This window comes from Dasypus novemcinctus, chromosome 9 (genome assembly GCF_030445035.2).
Source record: "Dasypus novemcinctus isolate mDasNov1 chromosome 9, mDasNov1.1.hap2, whole genome shotgun sequence".
In the NCBI taxonomy this organism is placed as follows: Eukaryota; Metazoa; Chordata; class Mammalia; order Cingulata; family Dasypodidae; genus Dasypus; species Dasypus novemcinctus.
In genome coordinates, this window is record NC_080681.1 from 118822429 (window position 1) to 118847489 (window position 25061).

General features: G+C 49.7%; 1 protein-coding gene and 1 non-coding gene across 6 annotated transcripts in view; both read right to left on the minus strand.

Moving 5' to 3' along the window:
• Positions 1-25061, minus strand: part of FHAD1 (forkhead associated phosphopeptide binding domain 1) — a 130211-nt gene that overhangs the window by 17541 nt on the left and 87609 nt on the right. For all 5 annotated transcript variants that reach the window (XM_058304351.2, XM_058304350.2, XM_058304348.2 and 2 more), the window contains 9 exons: positions 23555-23662; positions 17633-17806; positions 17250-17475; positions 14955-15039; positions 12847-12953; positions 10273-10432; positions 8985-9105; positions 2391-2520; positions 590-717 (listed from right to left, as the gene is read on the minus strand). In XM_058304351.2, the coding sequence (XP_058160334.1) occupies positions 590-717; positions 2391-2520; positions 8985-9105; positions 10273-10432; positions 12847-12953; positions 14955-15039; positions 17250-17475; positions 17633-17806; positions 23555-23662 (1239 nt within the window). The remainder of the gene's footprint in view (positions 1-589; positions 718-2390; positions 2521-8984; positions 9106-10272; positions 10433-12846; positions 12954-14954; positions 15040-17249; positions 17476-17632; positions 17807-23554; positions 23663-25061) is intronic.
• TRNAG-CCC (transfer RNA glycine (anticodon CCC)) lies at positions 23021-23095 on the minus strand. The gene has a single exon. It is a non-coding gene; the product is annotated as a tRNA-Gly (tRNA).

The following is a 25061-nucleotide window of genomic DNA, read 5'->3' on the forward strand; positions in this document are numbered from 1 at the left end:
AAATTTAATAATAATAACAGCTATCATTTACTGTGTTCACCGTGAGATGGGCACTGGGGTAAGCACTTTACGTAATCATCTCCTTTAATTTTGTCATCATTTTACAACTGGGGAATGGAGTCCAGAAAGGTCAAGAGCTTTGCCCAAGGTCACACAGTTGGCAGAGCTGGGAATCGAAAACCGGTATCTCTGACTCCAGAGCCCACGCGCTCTTACTTGTAGCTCCCTCCTGCTAACCTGCATGTGTTTGTGTGTTTGGGTTTATAGTGGAAAGCAAACTTTAGCCATCTTCCGCAGCATGTCATACTTGAAATGAAAAGGGGGGGGCCTGCAGTGCTTTAGAGATTGACGTGGTCCAATGTCAGCATGATGCTATATCATGCTGTATGTCACAGAAGGCCACCTCTCTAGTCAGTTATCAGACAACTGGTCTGGCAAGGGTATTGACCCGTCAGTGTGGACCCAATCCACCCTGAACCACTGATAGGCCCAGCCATGCCAGGGCCCAGCTGGCCAGGCCTCATGCCCACCCTTGCCACGTGCCAGCCACTGCAGAGGCAGCTGCGACCCCCAGACTTTCTTTGGTTACCGCTCGGATCTCTATTCTTGAGAGAGTTGACAAATCGGGTTTTGAGTCCAATAGTATTTTCTGGACATTTTTTTCCATTCTGAGAGTCTTTAATTCTAGAAATGATTCAGTCAGATGGTCCTTATGATCTATAAAAGAAATGATTTAGACTCAAAAGCAAGGCTAAATTAGACATTATTTCATTTAATAATAATTGCTACTATTTACTGGAAACTTACCTACCATGGGCCACTATCCATCCTCATGAGCCTTTCTTCACAGATAGGGAAACTGAGGCCCAGAGAGATTAAATGACATGTCCAAGGCCACTTTAGCTAATATGAAATTTTTTGGCTTCAAATTGCACCGCTTTTCCTCCTGGTGATAACCATTTTACCTGCCCTTTATTGCTTGTATGACAGTGTGATAAGTGAGCCATCCACGGCATCTCATGAAATCGTCATTGCACAGGGGAGGAAACCAATGCTCGAGGAATTAAGCACAAACAGCTAGACGGTGGAGAAGCGGGGGCATCAACGCTTTCTGCTATTCTATGTGCCTTTAGTCATAAAGTTCTGTTGCCCCTAACTCTGCTGGGTTTTTATTTTTAAGACAGGGACTCCCAAAATATTTCATAGGGAAACGTTAAAAGTATATGTTCCAAGGGCAATGATGAAAAAACAAAACAAAATGAAAAATCAGTGATGATATTTATACAAAATTCCAGAGCAGACAAACACATCCAGGGTGAAGAGGTCGAAACAGTGGTTCCCCTTGGGGGGCGGGCAGTGGCCGGAAGGGGGAGGGTCCCGGGGGTCGGTACGCTCTTGCTCTCGGTCTAGGACCTGGTTCCACAGATGCCTCGACTTAGTGAACATGCACTGAGCGCTTCACCGTATTATGATCGGAATCCTCCGCAGTGTGTTTGTGATATTTCAATAAAAAGTTCTCTTAAAAAAATCCATGGTGAATCATCCTGTTGACCTACTTCAAGAATCCTGTGTCCGTTACGAAACAATCATGATTATTATCTCAAAAAAGCGCCTTGAACCCTCCTTGTATGCATCCTTTCAGGTCCTTTGCCCTTGTAACCTGCTTGCAACATTGGAGGAGCCAGAATTCCTATCCCTACAGTTGCCTGGGCGCAAATCCCGATGCAGCCACCCCTCAGCGGGCAAGTGACCTGGCCTCCCCGAGGTTCAGGGAACACGAGTAATAGGCCACCTGCCTCAGAGGTGGGTGTGCAACTAGTGACAGCTGCTGTGATAACCTGGGGAAAGCTGGGGGGGGTCATATGACACACACCCCCCGGAAGCTGGAGGGGGGTCCCAGCACCTGGTGTAGGTAGCGCTCGGCCGGTGAAGGCTGCAGCACTGACCGTGTCCTCTACCTGAGGTCCTCTGGCTGCAGTAGCAGGGCTGGGACCTTCTGACTCCTCGCCCAGTGCTCCATTTAATGAGAAGCTAGAGATCCCGAGGAAGCCCCAGCCCCTCTAAATAGGGTATTTTAAGAGGTTCCTCCGTGGTCCATCCTTGGACAGTGTTAGTCCATGACAAAGTTTCCTCCAGGTCAAATCAAGATAAGGAAAATAAGGACAATGTAGTGAATTTTTCCTTACAAAAACTATTTATTTGGTATCGAGGATTGTACTTGACTCTGAGACCATGTCCAGTCCATGTTTTCATATTACCGTGTCCCTTCTGTTCCGATGTTATGAAGGATGGTGGTCCTGGCAAAGCTGTCAGTCCCTAGGGTGGACCCCTGGGGCCTGGGGGCCCCTGCCCTGAGCCCAGAGAGGGAGAGTAAGAGCGAGGGCACTTACTTGCCGAGCAGGCCTTCTCGAGTTCTTTGATGCGGGTGCGAAGTTCAGACAAGGCCTTTTTCTGGCGCTGAATGACTTCTTCGTGGCGGGATCCTTTACACTTGGCCCCTAGATCGCTGAAGGATTGCTCCTGAGGCCAGAGGATGCAGACAGCAGCTTTATTAGGGATAAGGACGTTTCTCACAGTCAAAGGAACGTGACTCGTGCATACATAGCGACACCCTGCCACCTCGTCTCTCAAAATAACCCAAGAGGTCCAGCAGAGGGTGAATTTAAAGGGTCACCTTAAATATAAAGTCACACCCAGGAAGATGTTTCACTTCCCGACCCGCTCAGCCTCATTGTAAATGAAAGATTCCTGCTACGTTCCTTCTCCACGTTTAATTTTTTCCCTTCTAAGCCTGGTTTTCTAGTTGTTATTCTGGTCTCATCGCTGAACAATCAAATCAAATTCTACGCCAGGAGGGGCCTTTTTAGCTGAGAACACAGGATGTTTTCTTTTTAACTGGTAACGAGGAGTGTCACCTAATGTGTGCTAGCGGAATTTGACAGACTGGCTCTTGGTTGGTTTGGAAAAAGGAAAACCTTCCCCTAGACTTTCAGAGCCTCTGTAGGAACGCTGCTCAACTTTCAGCACTGGTGGAAAACGTGCTACATCTGTGCTGCCGGAGAGGGCAGCCGCTAGCCATGTGTGCTTACTGAGCATTTGAAGTGTGGCTAGTGCAACTGAGGAAATGAATTTAAAATTTTATTGAATTTAAATTTAAATAGCCACATGTGGCTAGTGGCTACTGTATTGGACAGTGCAGGGCCAGAGTGAATTTACTAAGGGCACAGACAAGGAAAACCGTGTTCATCTGTTAGGGATCACGTGCTCCTTTGAGATTCAGAAGGCAGGGATCCTTCCTCCAGAAAAATTCCATACACACAGGAATTTCAGTACGACTTCTGGAGAGTCACCGACCCCCTAAAGCCCAGTCTTGGACTCCAGGTTAAAGCTTCTTAGGGTCAAAGGTTCACTCATTCACTCATTCATTCGTTTCATAAATATTTATGGAGCACTTCTTTGGGTCACGCCTTGTCAGTGGTGAATACAACTGGTCAAAATCCCTGCTGCCGTGGCTTTCCCATCCTAGTATGGGAGACAGAAAAAGCCAGAAAGGTAGGTAAATGTGGTGGATAAGGATAAACGTTAAAGAGAAAAACAAAGTGGGGAAGGGGGTGGGGGTGGGTTGGAGACAGTGTTCAGTTTTTGGGAGAGCTGCCACGAAAGGTTTTGGTCAAACCGGAAGGAGAAAACTGGACAGCTTGGGTCTTTTATAACAACTTTTAAAATAACAATATTGGTTCATTTCATACATTTCACATTTTAAATACCGAGCACCTACGATAAGCCAGACACTGATCTGGGTCCTGGGAGACACGGGCCAGCCCCCTAGATAAGTCCCTCTGCCGTGGAGCTCATTCCCGCATGCCCGTGCTCTCATTCCCGAGAGGGACAAACGCCACCAAGAAAACAAGGTAGAGGAGAGGAAAGAGACATTCGTTTGTCCTTCTTTCTTTGACTTCTCCGATGTTTGCCAATGTTTATATGAAATGTCCCAGGTCCTGAGCTCACCACTCGGCCCACCAGGGATACAAGGCCCGTTGCCTCCCCCTAGGGGCTCGGCCATGCACTGGGGTCCCTGGATGTTCCAGCCACTCCCTCCCCTCCTCAGGGTCTGCTCCGCTCCGTGTCTCTCCCTGGAGAGGCTCCCTGACGGCTCTTACTCGCCATGCTGACTCCTGCGATTCCTCGGAGCACTTCCCACCACGGGAAGCCCTCTTATACCGTGACATTTTACCGTCTGTCTCCCCCTTCCAGAATCAGCCTCTGTGAGAGCAGAGCCTGTCTCCTTCGCTCACTGCTGAGTCCCAGGGCCTAGCACTGGGCTGGAACACAGTAGGTGTTCAATGAACACAAAGCCCGAGTGAACCGAGGTCAGAGCTGGGAGCTGCGTGGACTCTGGCTGGGACTCCGGCTGCACTTGGGGGCCTCCTGGCCTTGGCCCCTGGCCCCTGGCTCCGGCCCCTGGCCCCTGGCTTCTGGCCCTGGCCCGCTTTCAGGCTGCTGGGCCTGTCTGCTGCCCGGGGATGCTCTACCCTGGCCTGGCTCTTCTCTTTGAGAGTGTTTGCCTTGGGAGTAAACGAGCGGCCCGTCCTGGGTGTCTGTGGGGTGTGGGGAAGGGCCAGAGGCTGCTGAATTTTGGGGCCTGGAGGGACAGCCTCACTGGGAGGCTTGGGACGGCCTCGGCTTCTCCTGAGGCGGCGTGCGCCTGAGCTCTGCGTGACCCTAACTCAGGGCCGTTCTGGGAATTTATTTATTTAGAGAAGACGGAGATTCTTTCTCATACAACTCTTAAGCCCTCTGACCCGCTCTGGCTTTGAAAGCAGGAAGCAGCCCGAGTGTGGAAAACCATCTGAGGAGCAGCAGTTACATTTTTCCTTTATTCTGCCTCTTCCCTTCCCTCTTCCTCTTCAAGCTGCCTGTTTCAACCATCCATTCCAACAGGCACGGGAAGAGCCCGAGGGGTTTGGTGTGGGCAGCGACCCTGGGCCTCTTCCCGTCTTCCCCAGCACAGGGCCTAGTACACAGCAGGCGCTCAATACTTGCTGAACGTCTAAAGAAATATGAACCAGTCTTGGGCTCAGAGCTTAGGGTTCCACAAGGAGTAATGCATGCTCCCTGCTTGCATCTCCCTGCTTGTGGAGCTTATGGCTGTGGAGACCCCCTGCAGCCCCCTCCCGCCACCCTGAGCCGCAGGGGACGCTGTGTGAAAGCTCTGGAAGGTGACTGGTGCCAGGGGCAGCTGCGGGACTGCCGAGTCCTTTCTTTTGAGCTGCTCGAGGCCCTGGCTCACTGCTGCTTGGCAGGAGAAAGGCAGCTTTGGGAAAGCAGGAGGGCAAGCTGGCACAGTTGGCCCTGTTCCCAGGGGACAGTCCAGAGCCTATTATTGAAATGCCCTGCTCTCCAGGTTCAGGAGGCTTTTTAAACATTTTTATTTTTTAAAAAAGATACATAGATCACACAAAATGTTATATTAATAAATATAAGAGGTTCCCATATACCCCACTCCCCACATGCCCCCATTCCTCCCACATCCACGACTTCTTTCATTAGTGTGGCACATTCATTGCATTTGGTGAATACATTTTGGAGCACTGCTACACGGCAGGGATTATAGTTTACATGGTAGTTTACACTCTCTCCCAGTCCATTCAGTGGGATATGGCAGGATATATGATGTCCTGCATCTGTCCCTGCAATATCATTCAGGACAACTCCAAGTCCTGAAATGCCCCCATATCACACCTCTTCTTCCCTTTCGCTGCCCTCAGCAACTCCTGTGGCCACTGTCTACACATCAGTGATATTGGCACAAGGATAGACACACTGACCAATGGAACTGAATTGAGAATTCTGATACAGATCCTTGCATATACAGTCATCTGATATATGACAAGGCCACCAAGCCAACTCAACTGGGAGAGAATGGCCTCTTCAACAAATGGTGCTTGGAGAACTGGACATCCATATGCAAAGAATGAGAGAGGAAAACCATCTCACACCTTACACAAAAATCAACTCAAGATGGATCAAAGGTCTAAATAGAAGAGCCAAGGGAAGTGGATGTGGCTCAACTGATAGAGCATCTGCCTACCATATAAGAGGTCCAGGGTTTGAATCCAGGGCCTCCTGGCTTGTGTGGTGAGCTGGCCCACACAAAGAGCTGCTGTGTGCAAGGAGTGCCATGCCATGCAGGGCTGTCCACAGCGAAGGGGAGCCCCACGCGCTAGGAATGTGCCCCACAAGGAGAGCCGCCTAGCGCAAAAAAGTGCAGCCCACTCAGGAGTGGTGCCGCATACACAAAGAGCTAATGCAGCAAGATGATGCAACAAAAAGAGACATAGATTCCTGGTGCCGCTGAGAATGCCAGTGGACACAGAAGAACACACAGTGAATGGACACAAGAGAGCAGACAATGGGGGGGGGGGTGAGGAGAAATAAAATAAATCTTAACAAAAAAATGAATAAATAAATATAAGAGCCAAGACCACAAATACCTTTTTTTTCTATTTTATTTTATTTTTATTTATTTCTTTCTCTCCCCTCCCCCTCCCCCAGTTGTCTGCTCTCTGTGTCTATTTGCTTTGTGTTCTTCTGTGACCGCTTCTATCCTTACCAGCGGCACCAGGAATCTGTGTTTCTTTTTGTTGCGTCATCTTGTTGTGTCAGTTCTCCGTGTGGGCGGCGCCATTCCTGGGCAGGCTGCACTTTCTTTCGCACTGGGCGGCTCTCCTTATGGGGTGCACTCCTTGCACGTGGGGCTCCCCTACGTGGGGGACACCCCGCGTGGCACGGCACTCCTTGCGCACATCAGCACTGCACGTGGGCCAGCTCCACACTGGTCAAGGACGCCCAGGGTTTGAACCGTGGGCCTCCCATGTGGTAGGCGGATGCCCTAACCACTGGGCCAAGTCCGCTTCCCCCATAAAGACCTTTGAATACAATGTAGAGAAACATCTGCAGGGCCTTGTAATAGGAAACAGCTTCATAAACTTCACACCCGAAGAAAAAATAGATAAATGGGACATCCGCAAAATTAAAGCCTTTTGCACTTCAAAGGAGTTTATCAAGAAAGTGAAAAGACAGCCTACCCAATGGGAGAAAATATTTGGTAACCATATATCTGATAGGACCCTAATATCCATCATATATAAAGAAATCCTGTATCTTGAAAATAAAGACAAACAACCCATTTTAAAAATGAGCAAGAGATTTGAACAGACACCTCTCCAAAGGAGAAATAAAAATGGCTAAAAAGCACATGAAAAGATGCTCAACATCACTAGCTATTAGGGAAATGCAAGTCAAAATTACAGCGGATACCGTCTTACACCCATTAGACTGGCAGCTATGGAAAAAAGAGAGGACTACAAGTGTTGGAGAGGATGTGGAGGAATGGGAACTCTCATCGACTGCTGGTGGGAATGTAGAAGGAGCCAGCCATTCTGGAGGACAGTTTGGCGGTTTCTCAAAAAACTAGCTATAGATTTGCCATATGACCCAGCAATTCCACTGCTGGGTATATACTCAGAAGAACTGAAAACAAGGACACAAACCGATACATGCACATCGTTGTTCATAGCGGCATTATTCACTATTGCCAAAAGGTGGAATCAACCCAAATGCCCATCAACGGATGAATGGATAAACAAAATGTACTAAATACATACAATGGAATACTACTCAGCTGTAAGAAGGAATACAGTACTAACACATGGGATAACATGGATGAATCTTGAGGACCTTATGATGAGCCAAGCAAGCCAGGCATTGAAGGACAAATATTACATGACCTCTCTGATATGAATTAAGCAAATTTAGCAGACTCAGAGAGCTAGAGACTGGAAGACAGGCTTATAGGAAATATGGGGGGAGAGGAAGGTTGTGAGCCAATGCCCATATGGGTGAAATCTATGATATCAGGAGGCTTTTGTCTTCACTCAGTGGAGGGAAAAGGAAAACCTTGGAAACCCGGGGCCTTGAGGAACCACTGCACCTCACTGTTAGCCCAGCACTGGCCACTGGGAGTGTCACAGTGCCAGCCAGGGGGACAGAGAGTACATGTCGAAGGCTGTTGTCACTCAAAGGCCTGTTTCCCATCTGATGCATCAAGCTGGGACTTCCAGGTATGCAAAGCAGCTTGGGGTGAGCATTCCGAGAGGTCACCAGGAAAATGGCCGTGGAAGCAGGCACTGCACGGCCCCCGGGGAAGGCAGATGGGCTGTATCAAGCATGATTTAGGCTGTCCTTTGGACCCAGGATTTTCACAGCTCAGGATTTATTCTGCATACATACAAGGATGGTGCCTGAAGCATCGTGCAAAAGGAGAGGCAAACTCAGTGCCCATCAGTAGGGTTGGATGATGGGACTCAGTGGAATTCTATTCAGTCCTTTGAAAGAATGAGGAGCTCTTTATATACTGGCTTGAAAACTGCCCATTAAATAGTGTTAAGTTTTTAAAAAGTTGCAGAATAGATATGATTTGATACCATTATTTTTGCCAAGTACTTGACCTATTAAATAAATACAGGTCTAGAGGGGTTTGTGTGTGTTTGTGTGTATAAATAAAATTTATTTCTCAGTAATTCCGAGGGTTGGGACCTGTCATCACCCCAACTTCCCAGTCAAGGGAAGTAACACACAGCAACCTCCCTGAGCGCAGAGGTTCTAAGTGGAGAAGCGGGGGTTTGCACCTGGGTAGACTGGATGCAAGCCTGAGCCCTCGACACTGCATGTTCTATTGTGTGTGGGTCCTGTGGCTTCTGTGTGCAGATGGGACATGGGACACGCATGGGAACAGTGGATGGCTCTGACCGCTGGCAATGGGGATTGGGGAGGTGGGGCTTCCGCTTCCTACTTGTGCGTTTCATATCAGCACATCATACTGCTGGAACCTCAAATAAAGTATTTTTAAAAAGGAGGGAAAGCCGCCGGTGGGCTCTTCCCAGCATGCTCTTCGCGGTGCCCAGGCCTGGGCGGGCCCTCACCTCATGGCTGTTCCAGAAGATGTTGGTGTGGCTGGGTTCCATCTGCACCGAGATGTCACGCACCTGGGTCGCCTTCCTGGGTTTCTGGTCCTTCTCTGGCTTGTGTTGCTCTTGGAAAGCCCTAGGGCAGAGAAGATGAGTCAGGGGCACGGGACGGCAGACAGCACAAGTTCCCGAAACCACAACTTACCTCGGCTCTGCTGGCAAAGTAGGAACGGGAACTCCATTTTTACAGGTACCTGAATTCTTTGTGTCTTCAAGGCTCCTGAATGCCATGGGATTTCTAGAGCACCTAGTTTCAGGGGACTTAAAGGAGAGGGGCCAGGGCAGGAGGACCCACCCTGCTTCCTTCGCCGTGTCAGTGGGACACAGAGCGTTTGCCGAAAGCCAACACTTACTATGTGCTATCTCATCCATTTCTCATAGTAATCCCGTGAGTCAGGGCTCGCCTTGCCTTGACCCATTTTACAGGCAAGGAAAGGGACATGCCATAATTTTCATGAAGTCACAGAGCTTGTAAGTGGAGGAGCCTGACTTTGAACCCAGGCAGACTGGATCCCAGTCTCTTCTTTTAACCACAGTGTGAATCTGCCTAGGCCGTGAACCATGAGGCCCCTGAAGCTGCAGGACAGATATGAAACATCAATTTTTCTTGAACTGTTTTTTTTTTAAGCATTACTCATATTAAAATTTGGGGAACCCTTGGACAAATATACAAACCTATATGCATTATTTAGGCAATCCATCGGACAATGACAAGTATTTATTTTCAGCTGAGCTTTGACACCCCCAGTTTGTTCATTTGTCCAATAGGTATTTATCAAGTGCCTTCTGTGTGCCAGGCACCGAGCAAGTGCTGGGCAGTCACTAGTGGGCAAGGTCACCACAGACCCCGTCCTCAAGGGGAGGACAGACAAGCAAGCACTCGTGGCTTTGCCGTGTGAAACGTGTTAGGTTAGGCGGAGTGCGGCGGGGTTGAGGGACCCCAGGCAGAGTAAGAGCCCTTGACCACTTTTGATGAGAGTGGGTGAGGGAGGGCTTCCTGGAGGAAATGGCATTTAAGCTGAGACCTGTCCTCTAGAATACTGTGGGAAGAATCTTGAGACCAAGAACAACGCAAAGCCTTGTTTGAATTGATGAGGCTGGGAAGAAGTGACACAATGCTACTCATTCATTCATTCATTCATGCCCCCTACCAGCATTTACTGAGCCCCTGCTCTGCGGCACGCTCCTCGGACACTCGAGTGTGCCTTGGCTCCCCGGGCTGCGCAGGCCTCCCAGCACCCACCTTAGGGCCTCCCTGAGGACCTCCAGCTCCCTGTCCTTCTTTTCCAGCAGGCTGGTCGTCTGCGCCACCTTCTCCTGGAGCAGGCTCAGCTCCAGGCTCTGCCGCTGCACCAGCACCATGTTCTGCTCCAGCTCTATCTTCTGCTTCTCGCTGAGCTCCCCTGGGGTGACACGGAAGCCTGTGAGAGGGTCTCCTGCCTCGGGGTCCTGTTAGCCCCACGGCAGGTCTGCCAGGGCTCCTGCCCTCCGGAATCCTCGGGGATAATTACACAGCCGCTCCCTTTCGGCGGCCACCGGCTGCGAGGCGCGGAGCCTTCCTTCGGTGCCGCCGTGGACGCGGCTAGGAGCCCGGCCAGGCCCCTCTGGCATGACTTCCAGCTGCCTATTTCTGTACCTCTTTGTCTAGGAGTGTTCCAAGGCCCCTGGAGTGTCTGCCAGGTGCGGCAACCTCCCACCCAGGCCTGATGGGGACCTGCACGGATCCTCGGCTCCCTCACCTCTCAGGTGGGACAACTCAGAGGTGAGTGTTCTACCCTGTCCCCCAGCATTCCCCAGCAAAATGAAGCTGCGCTTGTCCACTGGGCTAACCTGATTGACAACACGCCCTTTCTTTGTTTCCTCCCCTTTCCTGTCTCCCTCTCCCCCTTCCCTTCTGGTGTTTCCTGGGATTACCCCTTAAATAAACCATCTGCATTGGAATTCTGGTCTCGGGGTCTGCTTCTGGGGAACCCAAAGTCAGACAGCTGCATGATTTTGAATCTTCAGAGCAACCCTACAAGGTAGTTACCACGAACGCCCACTTTACAGATGAGCAAACAGAGGCCCAGAGAGGTAAGGGGACTTCCTAAGGTCTTGCAACCAATCAACAGCCAACCCGGAATTGGGGCCCAAGCTTCCTGACTCTAGAATTGGAAACTGCAGCCTCTATGCTGGGCTTTCTTATTCCTTAGTATGGAAGAATCACTCTGAAAAAACTCAGCCATCAAAGTCTTGGGGCTTTTACCAGGAAAAGCCACTGGAAGCGAAGCCCCCTGGAGGCTTTGGGAAGCGCAGGGCCAAGAGGGGCCAAGACAGGAAGCCCATTCCCCTCCCTGCCTCCATTTCTCCAAGCCTGTCTGCCTTTCGGCTGGCTTGACGGAGGCTAGAGAAGGGAAAGAGATGATGGCTAGAAGAGGAAGGGGGCAGAGCTAAAAGGGCAGAAAGAGGAGCAAAGGAGGAAGATCACACCCAGGGTTGGCGTCTGGCCAGAGGAGGGCAGAACTCGCGCTCCTTCACCCCCGGGCTAGTGGCCACTGACGTTCGCACCAACCCCTGGAAGTCCAGGTGTGACCCCCATTTCACATCAGAGGAAGGCGAGCCCGAGAGGCCACTTTGCCCTCCGCCCCAAACGTGGCGGGTGTGGGGCTGGTGCAGGCCTGCTCCAGCGCCCCAGGCGGCCCTCCCAGCCTTGGCTTCCAGAGGCACATGCTCTGTGGTGAAAGGACAATCTCTGCAAAAAGAAAGCCGCGCCCAGAATCCTCCGGAGAGTTCTCCTCTGGGCCCCTTGGCCTTGGTGAGGGGGGCTCAGTGTCACACCCAGGAGTCCGCTTTTGCTGACCCTTTATTACAAGTGCTGTCACGGCACAGGAAAGCGGGTTGAGCAGGAGTCTAACGCTGGGTTCCCAACGCTTCAGCCTCACTTTTCTATTTTTTAAAATAATTTTATTTCAAATTAAAAAAAAAGTTAAAATAAGAGAAAGACAGCTCAACAAGTTATGGAAGCATTACTTGTAAAAAGTTCTGTCCAACAAGCACTTTTTTTTTTAATTCATTTTTTAAAAAATATTACATTCAAAAAATATGAAGTCCCATTCAACCCCACCACTCCCACTCCCCACTCCCCCCACAGCAACACTCTCTTCCATCATCATGACACATCCATTGCATTTGGTAAGTACATCTCTGGGCATCGCTGCACCTCATGGTCAATGGTCCACATCATAGCTCATACTCTCCCACGTTCCATCCAGTGGGCCCTGGGGGGATCTACAATGTCCCATAGTTGTCCGTGAAGCACCACCCAGGACAACTCCAAGTCCCGAAAACACCTCCCCATCTCATCTCTTCCTCCCCTTCCCCGCACCCAGCAGCCACCATGGCCACCCTTCCCACACCAATGCCACATTTTCTCTGTGGACTTTTATCTCATTAATTCCAACTGCTAACTCAATTGTTCCTCTAGTGTTTAGAAAGAGACACAGGTGAACACAGATGAGTTTAGTAACTAGCCAAGGACTCCTTATTAGAGAAAAAAATGAAGAGGAGAAGAAAATGCTTAATCACATTCATACCTCACAACACCGAACCCCATAGTCTTTTTTTGACCTTTAGCATTAATATAGTACCAACTTAGCTTTTGCTCCACAAAACATTACAGTGTTGTTAACGATGGTCTATAAATTACATTTGCTATATTTTTCCCAGTGTATTACCACACTCTTGACACCTTGGAGTAGAAGAACATTCCTGTATTTATATTATTAACCACTTTCTTGAATTGGCCGGGATGTCTAAAGACACAGGAAATCATACAAACCTCTCAAATCTGACATTCGGCCATGGGCTTCTGCAAGGTCTTTTCGTAAATGCATGATGACCTCCTGCTGGGAGAGAATTTCCTTCTGGGCAGCTAGTAAGTCTTCTCTGAAAGGCACAAAAGCAGGCAAAGTCAGTTCCCTTAATCTCTATGGTTTCTCCAAGTGTCTGGAAGGGGCCAAGTGCAAACACAGACACCCTCAGTGGTGGGCACCATGGTGCCAGGGAGATAAGACAGTCTCCAACAATTCTCCAAGCAAACATTTATTTTGATGCATCTTCACTGAAAAAATGCATTGAGATGGGACAAAAGATTCCAGCAGGGGTCTGTCTGAGGTTGAAATATGACTTGCACGAGGCGTGAACTGATAGGCTTATGCATTTTTGATCTTTTGCAGGAAGAAGAGGGAAGGCTATTTGAAGACTTTTTTTTTTTTGGTTCAGGGACTTTTGTTTTTAGGAGGTCCCAGGGATCGAACCCAGGACCTCGTACATGTAAAGCAGGCACTGAACCACTGAGCTACATCCGCTCCCCTCCTGGGATCTTTTGAGGACGAGGAAGAAGAGAGAGGAGGACAACATGCCTTTTGTTCCCCACCAGCTTGAAGAACTCGTTAGGAGCCCTGATGGACAGGGGGTGGGGCCCGATGTGAATGAATGGAGCTCAGGAAGCCACTGTGGGGGTGTGGGCTTTGGGCCATGGGGAAGGTGAGATGGGGACAGCTTTCTCCACTATCCACCAGGCCCCAGAGAGCAGGACACACCTGGTCCCGTGGGGCTCAGGGTGGTTGACCAGAAGCACAGCTGTGTCCAGTGGGGAAGGGGGCCCAGCAGTAATGGCAGTGGAGGTGCCTCCATGGGGTTGACATAGGAAGAACACAGGAGTGAGAATCTCCATCCTGGGGAAGAGACCTTCCGCACGTGTTTGTGTTGGGAGGAGGGGGAAGAGCTGTGGGCCTGTGCGTGCAGAAGGGGCTGGGAGCCCCAGCCTCCAGCAGGTGTTAATGCCACTTCATTTGAGTCCACAGCCTTTTGAAACCCAGGCTTTTCTTGTACAGACTTTTGAGGGTAGAGTGTGTATTCATTACGAAATAAAACAAAATATTGGTGGGCTGCATCTAAAAAAAAGATGGGTGATCACTGGAATGGAAATTTTAAAAATGTGTGTGTTTGTGTCTGTGCTTGGCTTTAACTCTTCCAACAGGAGGATGAAACTTCAGAATCCAAGTACGTGCATGAGCTAATGAAGGGGACGAGCAAGACCAACGTGGGTGCTAATTCCCCGCCCCCCCCCCCTCCCAAGTCATGGCTACTGTTGTCATTAGAGAGCAACTCAACAGGAGAATGAGTCTGTTGGGAATTTCTCAAAATATAGAAGCTGGGTGGGGGGGGCTTTGACTTTTTAGGGTGAAAAACCTGTGACATTAGATTTTGGTAACTGCAGTTTGGTACAAGGATTAGATTGGTGGGTTGTATTCTTGGAAAAACTTTCTGAATCCTTTCTGTGCATCACATTAGTGCCCTCTTTTTCATATGCTGGTTTGCGATGGTTTTCTGGAGTGTTCCCAACAATAGGTTTTGTTTCTCTGCAAACTGTCAGTTCTCTGAGGTTCAACTTATAGACTCATTCGCTCTCAGGGTTGGAAGAGCCTTAGAGGTTATTAGTCCCACCTCTTAACTGATGCTTTTGTCCCCTCTCCAGGACCCCACCCCACCAAGTTCACCGTGAGACCTGCACTGCCTGCTTATGATACCTGGGAAGGGGCTGGCCTCTGGCAGGTACTCGGAAAAAACAGCTAATAACAGGAAGAGCTAGCATTTACCAAGTGATTTCTACGTGCCAGGACTTTTTAAATGAGGAAGCTAAGGCTCAGAGAGGTGACCTGACTTGCCCAGTGGCACACGACTAGAAAGTGCTGAGTTGGTTTGACGCCATCTTGTCTTGCTAAAGGAATTGAGAAATTCAAGCCCAGTAAGAAGACCCCAAGCTCGGCTCCCTTGGTTAGGTTCTGATGATGTGGCCAGGAGTAGGTGTGTTTTGTTTGTTCTTGCACGTTTGGCAAGGCAGTGAGCATGCGCTAGTGTGCACGCGCCCTCTGGGGCACTCACATCAAGTGGCTGCATGTGTCCTCTTTGGCACTGTTTTCTGATGGAGGTCTCACTGGCACGTCTTGCTGCAAGTCCTCCATTTGAGCTGTAACAGAGGGACATGCCAGGGATATTATGGTCCTCATGCAACTATTATCCTTCCCCTCTGCTTATAAGCACGCCTGCCTCTTTCCCAGCTTAAAACTCTCCCTACATGCAGCCACTGGGGGAGACATTTTGGTTCCTCAGAAAGTGGGGTATAGGGTTACCCTATGACCTGGCACTCCAACTCCTAGGTATAAACCCCAAATATTTGAAGGCAGGGACTCGAACAGATATTTGCACACCAATAATCATGGCGGTATTATTCATGATTGCCCAAAGATGGAAGCAACCCAAGTGTCCATCAACTGATGAAAGGAAAAAATAAAATGAGGTATAGACACAAAATGGAATATTATTCAGCCATAAAAAGGAATGAAGTTCTGATGTATGTCACAACAGGGATGAACCTTGAAGACATCATGTTGAATGAGACACAAAAGAACAAATATTGTATGATCTCACTGGTAGAAAATATTTAGAACGAGCAAACTCACAGTGTCAGAATCTAGAATGTTGGTTATCAGAGAACAGGGTGGGGATAGGGGATGGTGAGTTGATACTTTAATGGTACAGTTTCTATTTGGACTGATTGTAAAGTTTTGGTAATGGATGGTGGTGATGAGAATGTAATTAGCCCTGAATCATATATGTGGAAGTGGTTAAAAGGGGGAAATTGCAAGTCGTATATATGTTACTAGAATAAAAACTAAAAAACAACTCCCCGCCCCCCCGCCAGCCCTCTCCATCTAATGAGACCCACTGTGTGCTGAGTGCTGCAGGCTGGGGACTCCCCCCAGATGGGGTCATGAAATCTAAGCAGAAGGGCTCATTAACTCCATTTACAGACAAGGAAAAAAGTGCGGGAGTGACAGAGTCCGTGGGTGATTGCGCAGCGAAGCCGGTGAGAGCGGGAGCCAGGGGTCAGACGTAGCTCCTTCTGCCTTCACAACCTTCGCCTGAGCCTCTGGCGCCCCCTGGGTCTTGTGCCATCCAAATAAGGGTCTTGAAAGAATAACCTATGTTCGGTGCCTTCCTGTCCCCACCTCCTACCCCCTCCTCAGCCTGCTGCCTTCTGGTTTCCACCCTCATGTCACATGTTCACTCACTCATTTATTCATTCAACAGTTAGGCGAAGCCTGCTTTATGGCAGGCACTGATCTAAGTGCTGGGTGGCAAAGATGTACCCACCTTCAGGTCCCATGCTCCATGTGTCCTGGACCCTGGGTTAGGAAACTGAGCCCTGTTCTACACCCTTGCTGGGGTGCCCTTTGCCCTGTTACTGCACGGAACACCAACCAGGACAATAATGTGTTAACCGCAGGGACCGTGTGTGATTTAACCACCGCTGAATCCCTAGGGCTGGCATGAGCTTGGAACAGAACAGAGGATCAGTTAAGAGGAATGAATGAATGAATGCATGCAGCCATGAGGTAAGCGCTGACAGCTGACTGGGCTGAGCCTAGGGCCTTAGTCCTCAGCCAGGGCTGAGTTTGCCTCCAGGGGACATTCGACCATGTGTGGAGACAGTCTTGGTTGTCATGACTCCGGGAGGGGAGGTAATACTGGCAGCTAACGAGATGAGACCAGGGGTGCTGCTGAACACCGCGCAGTGCGCAGGACAGCCCCTGCACGGGTCATCCAGCTCCCCACGCCAACAGTGGTGAGGTGAGAACGCCTGGGCTGGGGCCTCTACTTCCAGAACTCTTCTCCAAGAGCTTGATAGCTTTGCAATAAGATGCGTCACTGGGGTCATTTAGGGTGAATAAGTGCTCACAACTCTGAGCTCTTTTTTCAGCCTCTTGACAGTTATATTTTTAAAGAGACAAATCCTGGCTGGTTACGGAAGGGCATCAAAGTTGCAAATTGCTGATGGCAGAGAAGCCTTTGAAAGGCCCCTGTGCAGGATGTTTTCACGTGGTAAAGGGTTCCGTTCCAGGCTGCTCTCCATGCCCCTAAGAGCCCTGGCAGCCTGTGCGTCTCTCTGGGTTGGCACAAAGGATGTCCTGACCCATTATCTTTAACTTCTGTCCAAACTGGGTGCTGGAGGGCTTCTACCACTGTTGTGTGCCATGAAGGAGAGGGGCCCTCCAGAGAATGGACTTTTAGGTGAGGCGGGGCCTTTTTCTCATCCATCAGCCTGTAGGGACCCACGGGATAATCAGAACCAGCCCCTCCTGCTAAGAAGATTCCCTCGGCTCGCTTTGGACCTACCTGGACCACTGTCCTTCAACGTCGCAATCTCGCCTTCTATTTTTTTATGGTGCTGCGTCACCTTTTGGAGCCTTTCCTCTAGACTCACGATCGTCTGGGCGTGCTGCTTGATTTGCTCCTTATATTCTGCGATCTCTTCCTCAAACCCGCTCCTCTGGGACTCCCGCTCGTCCTGGAGGGCCGCCACCGTCTGCTGTTGCAGCAGAATTCGCTCCTCCATCATGATCTGGGAAGGCAGAGGAACGATCTGTGTGACCTTGGGAGCTGGAGAGGCTGGCACAGCGAGGACAGTGATGTGTGCCCTCTGCGTGCTAAACTCAGCCCCACCCCAGGGCCTCGCAGCGAGGAAGATCTTCCCTCCACCCAGGAAGACACCCACTTACCATTTTTGTCTTGGCAGTTTCCACTTCAGCTAATGTTTCATTTAATTGGATGGTGAGCTTCTCTACTTTTATACTTTCAGCCACCTTTGCTTTCTGAGTCTCTTCTACTATGACCAGGGTGTCATTTAATTTATTATTTAAGGTGTCCTCTTTTTGGGCTTTTAATTCTAATTCCTAGAGACACAATAAACATCAAATCACCAGAAATGCAGGAATAAGCATTTCCCCCAGCCCCGACCCCCTTCATTTACCCTCCTATCCCCACCCATCCCGGGCTGCAGAGAGGAGTGATGATTCCGTGTAAGTACAAGGTCCATGCTTTTTCTGGAAGGTTCTAATTATTATATTCTTCTTCTTTATATTCAGCTGAGACCTGTCTCCTTGTGACTTCTGATCTCTGAGCTCAGTTCTGTCATCTCATTGAGTAAGCTTTATTTCTCTTTTATGAGACAGCCCTTTAAATATTTGAGGAAGGCTGTCATGGCTTGCACTAAATCTGTTTTCCGGGATGAATGTGCTGTGCACCTCAACCCTTCACCACAGGGCAGCCTCGAGGGCAGTGCTGCCCGCTCCTCGCTCCTCGGTGGAGGGCACCAGGATTGCCGCCCCCCCCCTCCGGCCCCGGCAGCCTGGACTCCACTCGCCATCTCCTGCGCGCGGTGTGCACGGTGCTGGGATGTGCGCTTCCGCTGGTTGGCTGTTAAAATTCTGCTCTCCTCCCTCGGTCCCTCCTCAGATAATGTGGAGGAGGACCCCCCATGACGGGCGCTGTGCTGGGGCCTTTCAAACCCGACTTAACTCGATTTTCAGTACATTCTTGCAAAGGAGGAAGCCGGGCTTTCTCAGGCCCCACGGGGCGGGGGGGCAGTGTAAACTGGTGTGACCTTTCTGGAGAGTCATCTGGGGACAGGCATCGGGAGTCTGAAAATGTTTGTGCCTCGTGGCCCAGCAAGCCCACTTTGAGGGATTTTTCATCCTAAGGACACAAGCTGCTGTGTGCACAGAGTGATGCACGATGTTGCTCAGCCAAGGTTTTTTTTTTTTGCTTGGCAATAGGGATTTTTTGGCTCACGGTTTCAGAGGCTAGAAGGCAGCTTGCTCTCGGGGTCGGTACCTTCTGGCTGGCAGTCTTTGGGATTCCTTGGCTTTTCCATCACATGACAGTTTCTTCTTCTTTCTCCTCTGGGTTCCAAGGACTTCCAGCTTCTGGCAGCTCCCTGTGGCTTCTCTATCCATCTGACTTTCCCTCTGCTCATAAAGGACTCAAGGAATCCGGATTAAAGCACAACCTGATTTAGCTGGGCCTGGCTTTAACTGAGGAGATTTTATTTACAGCAGGTCCACACCCATCGGACTGGGCTGGCGGTGGGTTTCCAGGCCTAGAAAGGGATTTAAGGACGTGCCACACTTTAAGCAAGCAAGCAGAGAGTTTATTGGAAAGTGAAAGAGAGAGGAAGTACACGCGGCAGACGGGTGCGGTCGTGCGCACGGGAGAGAACGCGCGCTGGGCTGCGGCCTTGTTCAGGCCCACCCCCTCCCTTCGCCCCTGTGAGGACTCGTGAGTTACAGCCTTCTCCTGGGTTCTGAGTATGCAGGAGGAGGACGGGAAACAACATTTCCTCTGGTTCTGAGAGTCTGCCGCCCGAGCTGGGGTCAGGGGCGGGGGTCCGAAAGGGCTTCTGGTTGTCTGTTGTCTCCAGGTGTTTGGCCTTGGTGGGTGACTCCTCCCTTGTTGGCTGGACTTTCCTGTCGGGCGCAGGCCAAGAGGGGTGCCGGGAGCAGGAGCTTCACACAGAACTGTGCTGTCCTTATAGCCCTGGAGCTTTCCTACGGCACCTTTCCCCTCAGGTCCCTGCGCCGCCTCAAGAACGCAGCCCGCGACCCGCGTGGACCAGCTGAGGTACGCAACCCAGCCCGCCGGCCGGCCGTCTGGCTCACCAAAGGACTCGTTCTTCCCACGTGTAAAATTCCTTCTTCCACCACAGCATCCCCAGGGCCTGAAGTCACTTCAGGAGCTACACTACGTTCACAGTCTCATCAGAAGCAGTGACGGGTGTAGTCCACCGAAGGGCAAAATCCCTCTGTCTGACGCGCCTGTGGAACCCGGAAAACAAGTCCTGTGCTTCCAGCATGCAATGGAGGGACAGGCATAGGATAAACGCTCCCAGGCCAGAGAGAGAAACGGGAAGAAACAGGGTCATGGGGGTATAAACAAGTCTGAAACCCAGAAGCACAAACTTAGATTTCAAGGTCTGAGAGTCATCGATGGCTTGATGTTTCATCGTCCGGGCCTGATGGAGGGGCAGCCCAGCCCTTCCAGGGCTTGCTTAGAGGCCTGCTCTCCCTGCACCCTGGGGCACAGGCCCCCCCATCTCTGAGCATCAGGGTAGAGGCCATGCTCTCCCTGCACCTGGGGCACAGGCCCCCGCAGCTCTGAGCGCTGGGCAGTGGCGCTCACTGAACAACGCAGGGGTGGACCCGCCCTTTCCACACATGTGGGGGGATCCACACTCTTGGCCCAAGAACATTTTTTCAGTCCAGATCTTTGCTTCCATGATTCTGCCCTTGAAGGCATTCTTCCTTCAGTTTGTCCTTTCTTTGTCCCTTTCAGTCCAGGCTGGCAGTGGTTCTGCTCATAAAAGTTTTGCAAAACCCTTGTTGGTTTTGTGTGCAGTTTCAAGCAGATCCAAACCACCGGGGAACAAAACCTTCCACAGATCCTTCCTGGTTAAATGCATATGTAATCCTGACTTCCGCTGACATCAGAGAAGCATTTTTTCCATTTATGAAAAATTAGCAACAACTCCAGTGCCCGACCACAGGGGAGGAGTAAAAGAAATTGGGCTCTATCCAATACGATGCAAACTTCCCAGGTCACCTTTCAGCGGCAGGCTGTGAAAGAATGCTCAATCACACGGAGGCAGTTTTATAGTATATCAAGCTTTAAAAATAGCTGCTGAAGTGGTGTGCACAGTGTTAACAGGATAAGCCACGAACTCTGTGAAACATCCACATTTACTGATGTCTAGGATAACGATTAACGTAAAGCCTGGAAGAAATCACATCCAAATGTCGCTAGTGCTGACGGCTCACTGGATATGCAGATAGTTTTAATTTTCTTCTGAGTGATTTCCTGTAGTTTTGAAATTTTCTACAACAAACAGTCTTTCCTTTTATAATCAGGAAAGAAAGCTAATACATACATATTAAGAAAACATAAACACCATTTTCACCAGCCTTTCCCGCAGGCCTCACCGTGAAGTTGCCCATCCTCTTTATAGCTCCAGTGGCTCCATTTGGCCTCTCTCTTTTTTAGGAGGTACTGGGGATTGAACCTGGGACCTCATACATATAAAGCAAGTATTCAACCACTGAGCTACACCTGCTCCCATCTGAGTCTCTCTTATGGTTGTGACATTACTGTTACTATTGAGAAATTTAAATGAGGACCATGTGCAGATGTGCCCTTAGGAGACAGCTTGCTGAGAACACTGGCAGGGATTCCATAGAGCAGCCTGCCACATACACCTGACAGTGAATCACTCCAGGTTTCAGGAGAAGCCATAACCAAGGGAAATGGTTGCTATGACGGCCCATCAAGCTGTCCAAGAGTAGAAGTGCTGCCTGGCATCTTAACTGCTGGCCAGATATCCAGCAGCTTACCCAAGGACTGGAGAAAAGAGTTCACTCTTCCCTTTCTCCTATTTCTCTAATATAAATTCTATTTTTGCCTATGATGAAATCAATCTTCTGATCACTTTTTTTTAGGAGGTACTGGTAAAATAGCACGCAAATAAGCATCTGAGTTGTTGACCTTGCACTTTCTTAGACTCTCCTGGTGAATGGGGAGTCCCGGAGGTGGAGACTTGCTCCTCCTCCATTAGTGCAATGAGTGCACCAGTCTTCCTTGAGGGTGGCCAAAAGACCTGCCCTCTGATGTCACCATTGTTGAGGATGTTGATCATTGCATTACAGATTCCTCCATATGAGGACCCTTGGGAGAGATTGTCTCTGGGTCTAATACTAAGAATGTTGAATTTCCATGAGCAACTGGTCTGATATTATTTAGTGAATTGCACAACCAACTGGATTTTCATTTTTTTTGTAGCTAGATTATCATTGGTGATCCACTGATATCATGGTATACACTTTTTGCATTAGTCTCATTCCTGACCCATTTTATATCTCAGTTTTCATCTGCTTCTTAATTTTCATTTTCATTTTTCTTAGGAGTTATTGGGGATTGAACCTGGGACCTTGTCCATGGGAAGGAGGCACTCAACCACTGAGCTATACCTGTTTCCTGCTTCTTAAATTTTAATTTCTTCTTTTCTCCTACCTCTAATATTGGATTGTATGGAATCTTGCAAGCTCTATGGCAAATCATTTGGGGGAAACAAGGCTGCATGTAAACAGATTGCTCCTCTTTGGCTCTCTTGCGGTCTGCGGCCTCTTGCCCATACATAGCAAGTTTTCCATAAGCATGTCAGCCTGCAACCGACAAGTCTTGCATCACTTCTGCCTTCTCGGGACACACTCCAGTTTGTCAAGGATCCTGTAAAGAGCGGTGCTCAGGACTGAGCTATAATCCAGGTGTGGTTTATGACACCACTTTTCCTAGAGCAGTGTTGTTCAAAGTGCAACAGCACTACCTGAGATGCTTGTTAAAAACGCAGATTTCAGGTTCCACCCCACCCCAGTGAATCAGAATCTCTGGGGGAGAGGCCCAGGAAATGGGCATTTAGAGTAAGTTCCCTGGGAGCCTAATGCATGCCAACGATCGGGAATCTTTCTCTGAAGATCATTTTCCAAGATCGATGTAAGCAGACTTAAAGACCTTTTTAAAGTCCCAATCTGGTCATGGATATCCTTTCAAATCATATTCACCTGTATAGCAATTTAGCTCTCTAAGGTTAGGTCCTGCACTGTCATCTGCCTTGTCTTTGTGATACTGGCCACTGTGCATGCACGTGTGTGCACACGTGGGGTGTGTGCCCCTTGTACTGCTGGAACCAGGAGGACCCTATTGTTAGTGCGGCGCCTAGGAAGGACAGGGACATGTGCCACAACCTCTACTCCTACTGCCGCTGCTCTTCTCAACCATAACAGTAAATGTGTTTTGATTACAAAGGTGATGATAATGATAAATTCTGGTGAGAAAACTGGCATCGAGGTGATCAGAAATTCAGGTGTTCCCTATCCTGACACCCCCTCTTTTACTGCAAACAAAGCTGAAGTATAGCAGAGCGGGAGGAATGAAGAGTGGGAGCCCTGGAGTCAGTCCTGGGTTCAGGTCCTGCCCCTTCCCTTCCTCACTGTGAGCTCTTAATGATAATACGAGTGGCCAAGCCATACAGTGCCCACGAAGAGCCAGGCACTTTTTTTTTCAGGAGGTACTGGGGATTGAACCCAGGACCTCATGCATGGGAAGCAGGTGCTCAACCACTGAGCTACATCTGCTCCCCAGTGAGAGTTGTTTTTTGTTTGTTTGTTTGTTTGGTTTTCAGGAGATACCAGGGATTGAAACTGGGACCTCATACATGGGAAGCAGGCACCTTACCACTTGAGTTTAATCATATACTTTTTTTCCCCAGGAGGTATCTGGGACTTACCCTAGGGCCTCATACCTGGGAAGCAGGAGCTCAGCCACTGAGCTACACCCACTCCCCAAGCACCAGGCACTTTTATGTGTATATTAACAGTCAAACCCCACAACAACTCAATGAGGTCCATCTGTTGACATCATCTGTATTTCATGAATGTGGAAACACATTCAAGGAACAGAGATGGGTAAGTGACTTGCCTAGCCTCCCACTGTCTGAGGGTGGCCAAGGCAGGATTTGAACCCAGGCCGCCTGGCTCTGGAGCCTGCCTTTAATGACACTGGGCACTTGTGTGTCTTTTCCTCTTTGAGACTCCTACCTCTTTCTGCTTGGTTAAGCGATTCTCCAGCTCTTGCACCTTTTTCTTCTCCTTCTCCACGGCCTCCTTTGCCTTAGTTTTCTCATAGGCAATGCTGCTCTCTGAAATCTGGAAGTCAACGACAAGTGGTCTGAGGGCGTGTGCACGAAACAGGATGGGAGACAGCAACGCGGAGGGAAGCCAGGATTAGTAAGCGTTGAGACCATGAGTCACGGTTTAGGAGCGAGAGGCCTAAGGAACAAGATGCCCATTGGAGAGGGAGGTGAGAATCTTGGCATAGAGATTCTCCTGGTGGCGGGCACGGAAGTATTCTTGGTTAGTCATGTGCAGAAAAGAGAGAGTTATTCATCATTCAGGATTTCTGGGCCGGTGCTTGGGAAGTGACTTGCTGGTGAGTGTTCAAGGTCAAGTTGTTTGGTGTTGAGTCGCTGATGGAACTGGCCTGTGGGCTCCGATGTGGCTCTGCTGGGAAGTACCTGGCTCCTTGGGAGGCAGGGGTGGGGCAGGCTAAGCCAGTCCCAGGTGGGCTGGCACCAGTGGCTCCAAAGGAGAAGGCAGGTGGTCTCTCCTGAGCCTACAAAGGTCTTGGTTTCAAAAACTCAGGTGCAGGTCAGCTGTTGGGAATTGGGAAAGCATACCCCATAGGCCCGGAGACAGGCAGGGAGTTGGGGACCCAGACTCACCCTCAAAGCTCTGGGAGGTCAACAGCCACAGTGGGGTTGAGAAATCAGATTTGCAGCTCCTGAAACCCTTGCATTTAAACCCTCCCCACATGAAAGTAAAGTTCATAAGAAAAATATTTTAAAAATATGGATCTATGGGTACAGATGAAAGGGTGAAGGGACATGTCGGGGACACGTACAGAGTGGTTATTTGGGGGACGTGGGGATTATGACAATTTATAGTTTCTTCTGTTCACTGGTCTGTATCTTCTAAATTTGTTTCAGGGAATATGCAGAGTGGAAAAATAATGTATATGATTTGGCAAAAAAGAGAACAGTTAACAAACAATAACAGTTTTGGTTTTTAAAGACCTTCTGAACAGGGCTTGCTAGTGCTGGGGGATGGGAAGGTTTTACTGAGAGGGGTTGGGTAGGGCTTTGGGGATGGGCTGAGCCCTGGACGAGAGAATACTCTCCCAACAGCCCCGATCTTCTACGTCATGTTGGTGGCCCTCTGCCCACGCCCCCCTGCTCTGTGCACTGCCCCTCCCCCCACCTGCACTTGGTGCTTGCCTCCTGGGGGGCTTGGCACAGTCCCACTGCCAGGTCTTGGCTTAAGACTGCCCAGCCCCTGCCCTGCAGCAAAAGCCCCGCCCATCAAAAGAACTCCATCAACCCCGCCCCGGGAGACTCTCCCCCCAGCGCTGCTTGGGGAGGGCACTTGCCCTCCTCTCACTGTGCGCTGCTTGGTATATTACAAGTGAAAATAACAGCGACAATAAAGACCATTCTTTAAATGCTTGCTCTGTGAGTGTCTTGCCCTGAGCATTAGTGCATCTGACCTG